Genomic DNA, 15853 nt, shown 5'->3' with positions numbered 1-15853 from the left:
GCATATTGGGTGCCCACCCCGGCATCATCTGCATATTGGGTCCCCAACCCGGCATCGCCGGGAACCCCCCCGGCGGACTCCCTCCGGTCGGCATCCCGGGTAGCATCTGCTGCCACGGGTACATGTTGTAGTACCCGGGCATCTGATTCCATCCGCCTCCAACGAGGATTGGGGGAGTTTGAGAACCACTCGTCCCTGAACTAGGCTCGTTGTTTAGATCCATTTCTCGGTGTTGATCTTGTATAGAAATTAAGATAGAGAGAGTACTCGTTAATACAAGTGGTGCGAATGAAAATTAAGTGCAAATCGCGTATATATAGTGTCTCAAAAATTTAAAAAAAAAACAAAAAAACCGCTGGGCGATGCGCTGGGCGATCCCGACGCTGCAATGGCGCCGAGCGGATCGCCCAGCGCATCGGCCAGCGCCCGTCGACCGCCTAGCGCTAGGCGATTTTTAATTCCGAAAAACCGCTCGGCGGTTTTTGGAAGCTGCAATGGTTCGCCTAGCGACCGCCTAGCGCCGGCGCTCGGCTAGGCGGTGCGCTAGGCGCCATTGTGGATAGCCAACCACCTCCGCATAACGACATAGCTTTTGGATCGTGGATCCTTAGCATTTATCTTTTGTTTATGAATTTGTTGATTACGTGATTCATCGTTTAATTCCTATCAATATAGTTCCTATTCGGTCGTAATTTGCGTTTGATAGTCACTCGTTGCTTCTTGTGATATCGATCACTCGAGCTAAGATCGCATCATGCTTCCGCCACCGGCTTGTAGATATTTACTGTGATGGCGTCGGGCCCGGTGGTGTTGATGGCCGAGTCTTTCTCCAATCCAGAGGAGCAGGGAGGCACCCGCGGCTGGCATGTGGATTATCCTCTCTCGGCGGACCTTTTTGGATGGGGCAGCGGCGGTTGATGATCAACGGAATTAATTATTTAATTTATCGTTTTCTTCAAATGTAGTATTCATGTGTTAATGTACAAGTTTTGGGAAATCCCAAGATACCATTATTTTATCATGAAATTTTGAAATTCAACACGAACTATGGGGTCGACAGTTGAAAACAAACATAAAAAAAATCATAAAAGATATTGCAAATTGCATTGGAGTTAATGAATTGAATCGATAAAACTTTGTGAATTCTTACACTGTAGAACTACTAAGCTAATGATGTTTCTCACTACTAACTTTGAACTAAAATGTGAGACCTCTACAATCTAAACTGCAAACACAATCATGCATGGCCAAAGTTACACATTCACAGAGCCAACTTTTGCAGGCACGGTAGTCACACCGGATGTTCGCTAATAATTAATCTGAACAAAATCTATAAATAGAATATTGAACCTTTAGGTTTAGCTATTTGACTCGAAAGGAACCCGGACGAAGAGGCGTCCATGAAGGCTAACGACAGCTGACGTTTGAAGCGGGTTGATCCTGGCTGGTAGGCTGACTACCTGGGTAACATTCAAATTCGTTCATACGAGCACAAATGGGATGACACGAATGTTATATGCAAATATCTCAAGAATCTACAGTACTTAGAAGTCTAGGCTTAGAATCACAGATTACAAAATAAGAACTTCTGATTTCATTTAGACTAATGGGTATCGTCATTAGGCTCATATGTGCATCAATCGGACCAGAAGGTGATGGAAAGATTACCTTCTTGAATGGGGTAATGCCCCACGGATTATCAGCTTGCTCAGGCTGGCCGGTTATGACCAATCTCCCAGCAGGATCTGACTGGACCCGCACCTAAGCAGCCATTCAGCAAACAGTTTATACATCGCTATTTCACAGTTCCACACACAGAAATGCAAGTAGATCCTGTGCAAGACATTACTATTGGAGGATAAGAATCACCTTGCAAAGATCCTTAAACACTAAACCCTTATTGTAACCATCAGAAAATATGATATGAATTTTGAAGCTAAGAGTGAATGTGTGTTTAAAGGCCGTGCATACCTCTTCACGAAGAAGCCCTGGGACCAGTGCATAAACTTCAAAACAATCCCTCTGCATAGTAAAACTAAATGGTCAAATTTTATGCATGTGCGATGTGAAGAGGTGCAAAGGAGGAATTTGAAAAGGAATGTACCGTTTGGCGTATGTTTATCTTCACCCAGTCTGCTGGAGGACCCACATCAACAACTGATGTCACAAGCCTACAAGCATACAATTTTAAAAAATTTAAGTTCATATGAAAAAATGATGGATAATATCTATCAACGTCATGTATTCAATCGCTTATGAGGGGGAAATGCCACTAAGAAGGGAAAAAAATCAAACATAAGTTCTACTACATAGCAAGGATATCTCTATTGAAAAGTAATAAATCCAAACACATTATTGCTGGAAACTAAACAGTGATCAACAAAGATAAGAATTTCCGTTATCATATTTCATGTTGACTGCTAGCTAAGCACAGTTGGATCACTTGTTAAGGAGATCACAGTTCCACTATGAACACACACACACACACACACACAAACACACACACACACACACACACACACATATATATATATATATCCCCTATATAGGGATGTATTCATTTCCTTTTTGCATATTTCCTCCTTTTTCCTTCTTGATCTCAGCCTCACGATTTTGTCATCCGACGGTTAGATTGATGCCACGTGTCATTTAATAATGCAGATTTTCAGTTGAATAATGCACACCGACTAATAATGCACCATTATAGTGTAATAATGCAGATCATCTGGACCGTTGATGAATGAGATCTAACGGCTCATATTAAGAAGAATTAAGGATCTAAGGGATGAATATGAGAATAACGCTCCCCTATATATATATATATATATATATATATATATATATATGCAATACACAGACAAGCAAGCATGCCACGTAGCAGGCTTAAGGTTGAATCTGCTCCTATATGGTAAGACTACACAACCAGAATCAAAAAGTGTCTTCTGCCTGAAGCTCTGAAGTCATACTGGTCACTAAATAAGCAGAAACTGGGAAGAAAACAGCTAAAACCATCTGCCTGCAAACCAACTGATGGCTGTCTTCCACAAGGAGTCAAGAACACACTAAGAGTTTGTAAATGCTCAATTCTATCAGCAGATATATAGAAAGACAGACTAATTGAAAAGAATCAAGACTTAACTGCTTTGATGTTTCAGTACGAATAGACTTGACTGGAAGCTCAACCTCATTTGGTCTCTTTTGCTTGAGAGAAGCTAAATCCACAAATCGAATTAGAAATAAAAGAAGGTGGTGGTGATAGTAAATTAGTAATACTAAGACCTAGCATAATCAATCATTACTACTCCCTCAGTCCCATAAAAATATGGACATTTGGGACGACACAGGAATTAATGCACAATTGGTAAAGTAAGGGAGAGATAGAAAGAAAAAGTAATTATAGTATTGTTAGAGGAGAATGAGACCAACATTATTAGAGAGAAGGAAGTTACCAAAAATAGAAGGGGATATTTTTATGGGACATCCAAAAAATGGAAAATGTCCTTATTTTTATGGGACGGAGAGAGTACAATTTATAGAGGTTATTTAATATGAACATATTCATGAAAATTTGAGGGTTAAAATGTTTACCAATGCTTTTAGTGTTTTTCTCACGCTTCACCATATTGATGTTCTTGTCCTATCAAATCATAAACGGAGACATTGAATTTAATGCTACATTCAAACGTAAAAAGATTGGCTTCAAGATGATATTTTCACAAACCTTTATAACAGGCTCACCAACTTCTCCGTAATCTGAAAGGCGCTGGGCATGCCAACCTTGCATAGCACGAGCAGCAGCATCTCTTCTAGCCCTTCCTGGTCCTGATCCTTGATAGCCATTACCCTGTGATACATTAGACGAATTGAAATATATGATAAACACCGAGCTTTATGCAAAAACATCAAGTTAAAGATATACAAAAAGAAATAGATGCAGATCACATTCATACAGACGGTATAGATATCAAGGGACAAGAATAGCGACTAAGGGCATATATCAGCAGAAAGGAGAGGGGAGATGAAGGGTAGGAGAAAGAGAGGAGGGTGAATGTTTATGCCATAAAGTTTTCTTGCTTCAATCATCTACTAGAATACACTTCTTTAGGAGTTTGCACATAAAACAGCTTGCATGCACAAGTAGAGTGATCCAAGAAAGACAAGTATAGGGAAATATTATTATATTAAACATACGACTATATTAATGAAAATTCACCTCACTATCAGCACCAGAAGCGTCATGGAGCATTGCTACTGAGAGTTGAAGATCACCACTTTGTCTCTTATGCTTTTCATATTCTAAAAGAGACTGATACAACATATAAATGAGCAACTGTTATTTAAATGGTCAAATGAAATGATAGGTATAAACTATAACTAATAACCCAAGAGTCACCACTTAGTTCAAAGAGTAATCAGTAATAAGAATGTCCTGGATTTTGGGCAACTGAAAAAAAAAATTCACACCCTTCCATGATGAACGGAATTATGCCTGTTTGAACAACACAGAGTTGGGCTCAAATTTTTACCTTCTCGTAGAAAATGCGGAAAGTCCATGAAACTGTTGTACAAGTCCTGCCCAAGAAAAGACAAAGTTCTGTGAATTACTTTTTTACGATATATTATATGTATATCTTAAAACTCAAATGGATACAAATCACTGTACAAGCATAAGTAATTGGGTATCATATATAGATGAAATGTGAAGGTATTCATAGAATTCTTTAGTTGGGCGTGAAATGAATACTTTCCGTACAGTATTATTTATTTACTAGTTCAATGAATTTGATGAAAAAATTATTGAGAATATGACTAGTAATAAGTAACTGCTTGCTGTTTATATTCAGAGAAACACATATTTTGAAGATATCCTCACAAGTTTGATAACACATAGTAACTCCAAAAAACAATTATCCAAAAAGTAAACGCAAGAATATATGCATAGCAAAGGAGGAGAAACAACAAATAATCAGATTTACCTCAAACAAAGGAAAAGGGAAAATGAAAAGGGAAATCTTACTTTGGTGGATGAAATGACTCTCCCACCTGTCGCCACAATTTGGATCCAGTTACCTATCAGATGTTTAAATTCAGAGAAATTCAGAAAAACAACATCTCAGCAAATAATATTATCATCCAACAGACAATAAAACTTTCAAAAGTCCCCCATTCATGGGCCATAATGTAGATAATTAACTTATCAAACACAAAATAATTCTTCTACTCATTAAAAAAACTCATTTGTTAGTACGTTTCTTGTGGGATTTAGTAGGTAGGACTTAAGAGGGAGTAAGGGGTGGCGATATAAGTAAAGAAAATAGGCACAATTGTCAACTCAATTAAAGTGAGCAAAAAATATGAAGAAACAGTTTTGTGCCTGAGGTTTGGTTCCAAACAGCATGTTTCAAGCCTTGAATGGAAAGAAATAATGGAGAAAAGGACAGCAAAATAAAGATGCATCTCAAATATTAAGAAATTCTTACCCTGTCATAACCTCCCAATCTAATCACAGCTCTCCATAGCCTAAAAGCCAATAAGATAAGGAATAAGATTTTATTCAAGGTCTTAGTCATAGCTTCCAAAACTAAATGCAAACAATACTCACTTCAGGCAATTTAATGGTTGACCATAAAATTTTGGTGGTTTGAAGTCTGTTGCCCTCTCACGATAAAAACTTTCAAGTTCCCTTATAAATGCTGCTTGGTCCTCTGGCGTTCCATCGTCACCGTCTGCTATCTGCCAATAAGAAAAAGTTATTAGAAGCATTTCTTTTATTTTATTTTGTGTGCATACTGCATAAATGTAGTTTTGTGATTTATTCATTACCAGAGGTAGTGTGGCCTGACTGCAAACAGTCTTTCCGGCTTCTCCGCTATGGCTCCCCATATTTGTCGGAAAATATCTGACAGTGGAATTGGGTGTACCAACTTCATGCTTATTTGGTAGAGACGAATCACTCCCTTCGAGTCTAGTTATAGTTTCCACACTCTTGGTATTCCCATCAGTTACACACGCAGCTAGAAGTACTTCTTTATCCTGTTGTTTTGGTTCATCATTAACTACTTTATCCTCATTTGCATTAACTGCATCTTCCACCTCTTTGTCCCCACTCTGTGGAACCTCAACTGATGTAATGGTTTGGACTTGAGGAGCCTCGTTTGAAGATAATCCGGTTTGAAGTTTATCATTGTCACTAAAACCACCCCCACTATCCACGTTTTCACCTTCCATTTCTCTTTCCGCAACATTTTTAACACTTTCTTCATTCTCCCCGCTCTCTTTGGACTTTTCCACTACAATGTGGCCATTGGAATTTCCAACCACATTTTTAACAGGAATTTCACTTTCAACATCATTTGCAACTGGATTTTCCTCTTTCAAACCATCATTAGCACCACTTTCCTCAACCACATCATTCTTCATACCACTTTCAGGCGCAGTTTGCACTTTTGAATTAGCCTCAATACTGATTCCCTCTTCATTCTTACTTTCAGTGTCAACTTGCTCACCTGTTGTTTCAACACCCTCAACTGACATTGGCTCAATAGTCTCGCTTTCATGGTTAGTTTGAGCTTCCATTTCACTCATGGCATTGATCTGATCATTTGCTTCATTGCTCAGCTTATTTGAGTCGTCATCACCATTTCCATTTTGACTTGCATTCTCTGCAATAGTAACTGCAGAGGGAGGGTCATCGTCTTTAAATTCACTCTTAAAGTCTAACACTTTATAATTGGCTTCTTTGATTTCATTTCCTGAATCAGGCTTTTGGGCGTCATGCATTTCTACATCTTTGTCATCCATTATGCTATCTATTACACAGATTAGATCGATATCATCAAATTTTTAATAGATTCAGTTCCATTAAACAATAAAAAAGGGGGTAAAAGAACAAAAAAGACGAAACAAAATAGACAGAGGCCGATACAAGTATAGAACCAGAACGCCTGTTAGACCAGGCATAAAAGCATATGCACACAAATCATCGTCCAACACTATCCATCCAGGAATCGGAGCATTTCTAAACCCTAATTCCTCCAAATGTAATAAATAAATTGGAGTACAAAAAAAAACTTGCGTGCATGAACCGAATCTCATAAACAACAATTCAGCGGGCTGAACAGTCAAAACACCACGAAAACCAATGTCAGAATTCAAATTCCAGATTCACATGCAGAGACAAATTCAACACACGCTCACGAATTCATGCAGGCAAACCTGAGAAACACTCACCTCAGAAAACAGCTCGAGGTAACGAAAGGCACAAGTCCGTCGCAATGGCGATGCAATCGAATTCAAGTCTGGAGTCAATACATTCGTGAGCTGCAGAAAAATGAGGATTCTGCACGCACACAAATTCCAGTCCAAAATGTTGTTAAATTGGGGAATAATTGGGAAAAAATTGAAACGGGAGAAGCTTGTCTTTATAAGCCAAACAGCTATTACATAGTACGATAGGGCTAATCGTTAGCAAAGAGGTAGAGAGAGAGAGCACCTTGAAACGCCGGAGAGAGAGAACGGCAAAGAAAGTCCCCTGCTTCTGCGGTTGCCTACTTCAATACAACGATGTAAAAACACATTGATATAGATTTACCGTTCAGAAATGGCCATTTTACCCTTCTAATTTGACCGCAATTCTATTAGACTTGATTATTGTTATTCGTTAAAACTTAAAATTTGTAGATTGTACTACTTCCTCCTTCTTATAAAAATAGGAATTTTGGGAACGTGAAATTGATAAAATATGAGAGATATAAAATGAAAAAGTAAAGTATTGTTAATGAAGAGTGAGACTCTATAAAGTGAAAAAAGACTTACTAAAATTACAGAGGGATTATTTTTATAAGACGGATCAAAACAGGAAAAAAAAATTATTTTTATATATAACCGAGAAAGTATGTAGCATTGGCATGTAAGTGTATTGGTGTTATTGAATAGTTATGAGTTTAATGGGTTATTATTGTCATATTATCTTCATATCTATTGTTTCTATAATGTTATTGTATCATAACGGATTTAAATGGAAAATAAAAATTATTAGTATCAGCTTAGATGGACTTGTTTGCTTATAAGTAGGTGCATATATGTAAATTAGACTTTAGTCTATTATGATTTACCACATTAGTTGATTGAACCACGACTTGAATTATCTATATTTTTTTAATAAAATCTCAGACCTGAAAAAGCTCAATTGGTTATTGGTGGGTGATATGATTTCGATTTTCTAATGTTACAGCGTATTGTAAATTTAGCAAATATGATGAAATTATGAAAATCATTATATTTCTTTAAAAATTTGAAATTATCTTCAATTCGATGTAAATTGTTTTTGCTAAACATTCTCATATTCAATTGACATACGCTCCGATTCAAAATAGGCTTTAACAAGTTAATTTAAAAGTAATACTACTCTTTTAACAAGATTTGACTAAGATTGTTTCCCATATCAAAATTTATAAATGGAATCAATATTTGAATGCAATACTAATATATTTGATCTTATTATTGGGCCTTGATTATGTTTGCATCTAAATTTAACCGTGTCCATCAGAATCTCGACTCGTGACATGTTCTAATAATTGTTAAAATTATAGTACTATAAACTTAATTATTGTGGATAGGATTGGTCATGGACTCATGCCTATCGTTAGAAGCGTAGTAAATTAACATACCATTAAATTAAAATGGCTATAAGTATATTAAATGAGCTATGAATTGCATAATGAGTTTTATGAAATGGGTAACGGTTTGTGTAATAGAATTTCCATTTTCATGAGCTATATATATTACTGTTATGCAATTAATGAATTTCATGAGCTATATATACAGTATCTTCAGTGATCTTATTATCATGATTTTGGGTATAATCAATAATGAATGAAGAATTCAATTTAGAAAGTTGTAAATAAAATTTTTACATCTACGTTATCCTATACATATTTTAAATATATAGTAATTCGATGACATGCAGAAATTGTCAATTATTGTATTTATTGTACATTCTTGGCCAGAATGATTATGAAGAAATAAATATGGGTATATCGTATATGGTGATAAATACATAGTGAACTCATTAGAAATAATACAAGGCCAACGCTGAAGCTTTTATTATTTTTTTTGTGATTATTCAACTATATTATCACTGATAATTAAATACGAAACAAAATAATAGTAGTATGAATTTTCCTAATAATTAATGCCTCAAAAAAGAAATTTAACTGTGGAGCTAGTGTTTGCTAGTATTAGAATACCACAAATTATGGTATTGGGAAGCCCAACATAAATTTGAAAATCAAGCCCAATTAGGCCCAATTAGATGACCTTCAAAGTTGAAAGTGTGTTGGATTAGGTTTTTAGAATCTCTATAATATACTCCCTAGTATAATATCCAAACTAATAAAACAACTCATTCTTCACAATATAATGTTTTTATATAATTAATTTTAAAAAATATTGGTTTTAAATTTTATATGTTTGAATAAATCTCTGAACTCTTAAATTTCATTACAATAAACCATAAAATATTTTCTGAATACAAAGCCTTAGTTTAAGGGTTCAAAAAAATAAAATTTTCCATCAAATATGGTCAATTAAAAATTAATTACTACTACTTTAAAACTCATAACATCCCCGAAAATAAAAGGAAAAAATGAAAAAAAATCCCAAGTTTAGAGACGAACATCAGCAATGATTAACTTAGTACTTTCTTGTACACAATTTAAGTGTAAGCATTTACGTCATATCTCAACAGAAATTGACAATAGCAAATTTGTATTATGCTCATATTGCAATAAGCACAAATAAAAATATTAGCAAGTGGAAAAGGTTGTGCAGAAAACTGGCCCAGAATAATTAATATATACACGGAGTGTAAAATTTAGTTCCAGCAAAAGTAGATTCCGTCGCCTTAGCGGCCCCCATATTCCGGCCCAACATTATGTGAGGGGGTTCAGTCAGGGTACGCAATACCCCGTTAAGGGGGAGGCCCCAACCCACTGGCTGCCAGAAGCACATATCTCAAGGCCTCATACGTGTGCCTGAGAGATGGAAGCAACTACACAACAGCAGTGGAATTCAAACCCAGACTCATTGCAACAAGATCTGCCCCTCCGTTGCCAACTGCACTACGCCCCTGCGAGCGGAATGTAAAATTTCGTGATATTAAATATTGTGTATTTGGTCTAAATAAGAAACCATTGCTGACCACATTTCTTAAGCTTAAGCATATACGAAAGAAATATAGAAGTTTAGAATATAAAAGTGTTGGAATCTTGATTTAAGATGTCCGGTCAATGAAGTTTGACCAATAATAAATGTGACGAGACATTTAATTTTGGAGAATTAAATGATATAGCGTCGATCTACGTTCCGCGTATATGACCGTAGTATATTCACTTTCTCAAATCCGATTCTCGGTGAGCGAGAAATAGTGGATTAAAGTTGGTCACATTGTAGCTTTTGATAAAGCTAGGAGTTGAAAGTGTAGGGAGTAATTAACTAGTGTTAGTTATCCCACATAGGAGATGAGATACATCTTTAAATGTGTATTTATTAAGTGACTAATTACACTTAGTAATTATCGTGGACTAAGATGGGTGAAAGAGCCCACACGCGCGCACACGCGAGCCGAGCCGAGCCTGAGCCCGCGCCCGTGCCCCGTGCCCTTGGTCTTGGTCTTGGATCTTGGCAATTGGTCTTTGGGTGGTTCTTGGGCTTGTCCCTGGATCCAGACTTAATGTTGTGACGGTTGAACTAGGGCGTGTACAACATCTAGATTCAACGTCGACCACTCCAGCTTTCAAACTCGTAACGGCCGGCGGTTACAGCCCCGCCATAATGAGCCATGATGACAGCCATCAAGGCTGAGTTGACCCCCGCAGTGGACCAAGCCTATGTCGACCACTCCAGCTTTCAAACTCGTAACGGCCGGCGGTTACAGCCCCGCCATAATGAGCCATGATGACAGCCATCAAGGCTGAGTTGACCCCCGCAGTGGACCAAGCCTATAAATAGGCTAGTCATTCCTTGCATTAGTACATAGAACAACATACTCACAAGCATCATACTCTCTGCATAGTCTTTCTTTCTAAAGCTCTGCCCTCTCCTCCATCCAGTTCACCGGAGCTCTGTTGATTGCGGTGCTGCTTCACCAGAGACGTAGCCGTTTTATCGTTGGGGACGACACGCCAAACCGAGAGCACTACAGGGGCGTATCTCGTCTTGCGGAAAGAGGACTCCTCGACTCGGCTAAGTTTTATTTCCAGTTTACAGTTTCGATTTCATTGTAATTTTTAGTTTTTAGTTCTTCCTTCTTGGGTTGTATTACACTCGATTTTGTGTATCTCTTGAAATTCCAGTCACCGGAAAGCATCATCCCCAACAAAAAGTATGAGTTATATGAATTCTGCTTAAATTATAAAAATTCAAAATTAAATTAAAGAATAAACTAAATATAATCGAATGTGTATCATGGCGTCCGTGTTTCAAGATTCCAATCTAATTTCAAGTTTAAATTAGGAACCACAAGTTTCACAATCATAAATCATAAGTACTAATGATAAGATTATAAATATCATAAAGTAAGAATCATGAATTATAAAATTTATTAAGTGTAATCCTATATTTATGTTCTCCATAATCTTATATTATTTCTAAAAGTTCCTCCAGCCTAATTAATATTATCTTCTATATTTTGATGGTACTTGGTTTCCTAGATAAAATAGTAATATCAAGATATAATCTAGGATTGAGTTGTGAGAATTGGAGGGGATAATCTATGACTAATTATCTTATGATTATCCGTCTGACGTCTAGAATTGAACGGTGAGATTAAATCTCATGAATCAAACGCGCACTACATATTTAATCTCAGGATACAATCTTGCAAATCGAACTTCCCTTTATAGATAATCAATTCCACAACTCAATCATAAATAGATAATCATTTGATAATTAGTTATAGCTAACCCCTATGACTAAAATAATCTCACAACTCAATCTTAGATTATTTTGGTATTATTTTATCTAGAAAACCTAACACAACTTTAAAGTATAATTAAATATAAATACTAATACAGAGGTGCGTTATAATGATAACTCATATTTATGTGATAACCTAATAACCTATCATTTTATGGATTAAAAGTATCATTTTTACTAAAAAATGATATTTATACACGATAAAATGATATTTTTTCAGCATGCATAAAATGATATTTTGTTCTATAAAATGATACTTTTCGTCAATAAAATGAGGGTTATTAGATTATCACCATAAATATGGGTTATCATATGATCACATCCCTACTAGTACTAGTACATATGCATAATAATTTAATTAATCCTATTTTATGGGTGACTTTATTACTTTTCTTAACTCTAAATAATTACTAATAGAAAGGAATTTCAATACTGCCTGTCACGACACTATACTAACTCAACTTTTTTAAAATAATAGAGTACTAGTAGAAGTAATAATAAATTTAGTAGCTGTGCGAATCCGACGACGCCGTTTCGGCTGCATGCAGCTGATTTACGTGCGTAATCTTTTCTCTTTTTAGTCCAATTGTGTGAGCAGTGTGTTTTCTTGGAAATAAAAATGGGTCTTTGTTTTCAGTCTTATTTATTTATTGGGAAATGCTTAAGATTTTTTTAATTCCAATCTAGAAGTTTTCTTTAATGAGGATGATGAAACGTGATCTACTTTGATTTCTAAATTTCTACATCATTCGTTCATGGCGTGATTTTGTTGAACACAAGGTACCTTTAATTTGATGGTTATATATGTTTATTGCATGTTGATTTTGCTTCTGGAAAAGATTAAATCTTTTTACGGTTGCAACCTATCCGGATTTCATATTCCGGTGGAGTTCATCTCTCTATCTAGAATAGTCTTAATTGGGATGGGTTGATGGGCGTGGTGCATAATTATACACAAAATCTCTCAAATGTTGTACAAGCTAGCTTCTGTTAAAGTGATAAATATGCAAACTAGTAGCCCGAATTTTTGTGGCAATTCTTGAAATTAATATCGAAAGCATAATGAGGAAATGGCTTAGCATTTTGGATATTAGTGTCAAATTAAAAGTGAAAGATGTTATTGAAGATCTAAAGCTGACCAAAGCTTAAAGGAATGGCCCTTTTGGATCTATTCGCGGCGTCTTCTGTTCCTGTGGTGAAAGTGCTTCTGGTGACTGCATTGGGCTCGTATCTTGCTGTGGATCGCGTCAACATTCTAGGAGACGATGCTAGGAAGCATTTGAACAATGTAAGATGTGCTTCTAGATAAGCTTTGCGAGTTTATGTATGGCTACTTACTTATTTAGGTAGTACTACTATGTTACAACTTTATAAAACAGAATTTTGTTGTTGGCGATTGGAAATGAAGTTTCTCTCTGTTTCAGTCTTTCAAACTCTGTTTTTGCCTTTGAATGTATATATGGAAAACAATAACACAATCTGTTGTAAATGATCTTTTGTGGACAGATTACGTTCTTCGTTTTTAACCCAGCCCTGGTGTACAGCAACTTAGCCAGCACATTAACATTTGAAAGCATGGTTGAGTTGTAAGTTTTGTTCACATATATACCAATAATGCACTTTTGTGTTTCCCCTCATGCAATATATCCTGCAGGTGGTTCATGCCCTTTAATATCCTTATCACCTTCATATTTGGTTCTGCGCTAGGATGGGTGGTCATTCAATTCACCAGACCTCCTTCCCATCTTCATGGACTCGTTATAGGTTGTTGTGCTGCAGGTACAAGATTAAAATGACCAAAAACCAATGTTGAATGCATTTCTTGATTTTTCTTCTAAATGCTTGGTCACATAACATCATATTCAAGAATCTAACATACTATTGCATTTGTGTGTAAATAGGGAACTTGGGAAACCTGCTTCTGATAATAATCCCAGCAGTGTGTAGAGAGAGTGGAAGCCCTTTCGGCGACAGTGATGTTTGCGTCAAATACGGAATGGCATACGCCTCACTCTCGATGGCAGTAAGTTTTGTATTTTGTGTGAAAATTGTATTAAGCTCAAGAGTGTGCTTGTTATGCTTCAGATAGGAGCAATTTATCTGTGGTCCTATGTATACAATATCATTAGAGTATCCTCAAGCCGGAGCTCAAGGGAAGTCGAGATCATTGACTCTCCCACCCATAAGTCATCATCGTCTGGGAAGAGCCTCACAGATCCTTTACTTTCTGAAACTGAAGACCATGAAAAGGGATTAGGACATGGATTTGAGAGCAAGCCTCATCAGGTAATACCTCTGCATATTTTACACAAAGTAAGTTTTTGAAATGTAAAAGATTGATTGCAGGTTTCTGTATCAGACAACATAAAGCAAAGATTGGGGTCAGTTTTCAGTAAGATCAACTTGAAGAAGATATTAGCACCATCAACGACAGGAGCGGTATTGTTTCTTTGCTTGCACATACATATATATATATATATATATATATATATATATAGAAGATAAACATTAGTAGTATCTTTTTGTCCACAGTTTGTCGGATTTGTAGTTGGACTCGTGCCACAAATCCGAGGACTCCTAATCGGTGATGAAGCTCCATTCCATGTACTACAAGACATTGCACTTTTGATCGGGTAATGTATACGAGAATCTTCTAGCACCTAATGCTCAGTTGCAACCGTAGTCTTAAGTTGTTGTCAATCATTGCAGGGATGGAGCCATTCCAGCTGTCACGCTTGTCATGGGTGGAAACCTTTTAAGAGGTTGATGCCTGATTGAAAATTAATCATTGGGATGTTTGTTTATGTGCAAGGTAAAGATTGTTTGTATTTATTGCAGGTTTAAGAGGTTCGGGAATTGAGAAGTCTGTTATTTTTGGAGTTGTAGGTGTTCGGTACCTTGCCCTGCCGCTGTTAGGCATTGCAGTGGTTAAAGGGGCGATCCGGTTGGGTTTAGTGCATGATAATCCACTGTATGAGTTTGTTCTTTTGCTGCAATTTGCCATTCCTCCTGCAATGAACATTGGTATGTCAGGTCTAGCTCCGTTTCAATTTTGCTGTTAATGACTGAAATGATAATTTTTTGTGATATGTTAGGAACAATAACTCAATTGTTTGGTGCTGGTGAGATGGAATGCTCGGTGATTATGTTATGGTGTTATTCCTTGGCTTCTGTTGCTCTCACTATATGGTCAACATTTTTTCTGTGGCTCGTCTCTTACACTGATGAGGGATGAAGCTTTCAAGCGCTCAACGAGACACGATGCTCGACTTATAACAAACTTTGATTGGAGGACTTAATTTCTTTGACTGAGCTTGTAGCTAGGTGTGCGAATCAGTCGTTGGTGTTCAACTCTAGCAGGTACACCAAATTCATTTGTTGTACTATGCTCTAATTATTTTCTACTAAATGATGTTGAAGACATGAAATGAAACCGTTACAATTCCACCAAATTTCAATATTAATACTAAGATACTAACTACAGCTACTACAATATTGAAACCAAGAGAGCATACATAGTTGGTGATGTAGAGCAACTATTAGAGGAACCTCTCTAATGTACTAACAAAATGAATCAACACAATTTGTTGAACGAGCGACAAGACCATCCGAATCCGCGGACAACAAGAGCTTAATCCAAAGTTCTCAAAGACAAGATCATAGAAAGAACAAAGTTCTATATATACTTGATGGGATGTATTCATATCATTTTTTCATCTTTTGTTCTATTGTCATTTTCAATCTTAACCCCATGATTTTGTGATCTAATGGCCTAGATTCATGCTCCTATTATTAATAAAATCATTATTTTAATAAGAAAAATGGCAGTTTTGGGAGTAATAGTTTTAGGCGGTTAATTACATTCCTTGATTCACTC

The 15853-nt window shown here is 36.5% G+C and overlaps 2 protein-coding genes across 5 annotated transcripts; one reads left to right on the top strand and one right to left on the bottom strand.

The window, feature by feature from the left end:
* Positions 1 to 1082: 1082 nt before the first annotated feature.
* On the bottom strand, positions 1083 to 7545 carry LOC121764001 (AT-rich interactive domain-containing protein 5-like). Of its 4 annotated transcripts, none has more exons than XM_042160091.1 (15): positions 7493 to 7545; positions 7231 to 7339; positions 5824 to 6809; positions 5603 to 5733; positions 5481 to 5520; positions 5018 to 5070; positions 4527 to 4572; positions 4214 to 4306; positions 3722 to 3844; positions 3589 to 3637; positions 3140 to 3212; positions 2105 to 2171; positions 1972 to 2022; positions 1669 to 1761; positions 1083 to 1460 (listed from the first exon to the last, which is right to left on the bottom strand). In XM_042160091.1, exons 3-15 carry the CDS (start codon positions 6799 to 6801, stop codon positions 1359 to 1361), a joined length of 1899 nt encoding a protein of 632 aa, XP_042016025.1. In that variant the 5' UTR covers positions 6802 to 6809; positions 7231 to 7339; positions 7493 to 7545; the 3' UTR covers positions 1083 to 1358. The 4 variants fall into 4 exon arrangements, with proteins under 4 accessions (XP_042016025.1, XP_042016029.1, XP_042016026.1 ...); XM_042160095.1 differs by having other exon boundaries at positions 5824 to 6674; XM_042160092.1 differs by lacking the exon at positions 1083 to 1460 and having other exon boundaries at positions 1718 to 1833.
* Positions 7546 to 12650: 5105 nt separating this feature from the next.
* Positions 12651 to 15626, top strand: LOC121764030 (protein PIN-LIKES 3). Its single transcript, XM_042160124.1, has 11 exons — positions 12651 to 13264; positions 13483 to 13562; positions 13631 to 13755; positions 13878 to 13999; positions 14062 to 14262; positions 14323 to 14415; positions 14509 to 14609; positions 14686 to 14738; positions 14815 to 15000; positions 15072 to 15336; positions 15461 to 15626. The coding sequence occupies exons 1-10, from the start codon at positions 13130 to 13132 to the stop codon at positions 15209 to 15211; spliced, it is 1236 nt and encodes a 411-aa protein (XP_042016058.1). The 5' UTR covers positions 12651 to 13129; the 3' UTR covers positions 15212 to 15336; positions 15461 to 15626.
* Positions 15627 to 15853: the final 227 nt, after the last annotated feature.

Source organism: Salvia splendens, chromosome 14 (genome assembly GCF_004379255.2).
Source record: "Salvia splendens isolate huo1 chromosome 14, SspV2, whole genome shotgun sequence".
NCBI classification, from domain to species: Eukaryota; Viridiplantae; Streptophyta; class Magnoliopsida; order Lamiales; family Lamiaceae; genus Salvia; species Salvia splendens.
The sequence above is the reverse complement of the archived record's forward strand: the minus strand, read 5'-3'. Positions and strand labels throughout refer to the sequence as shown.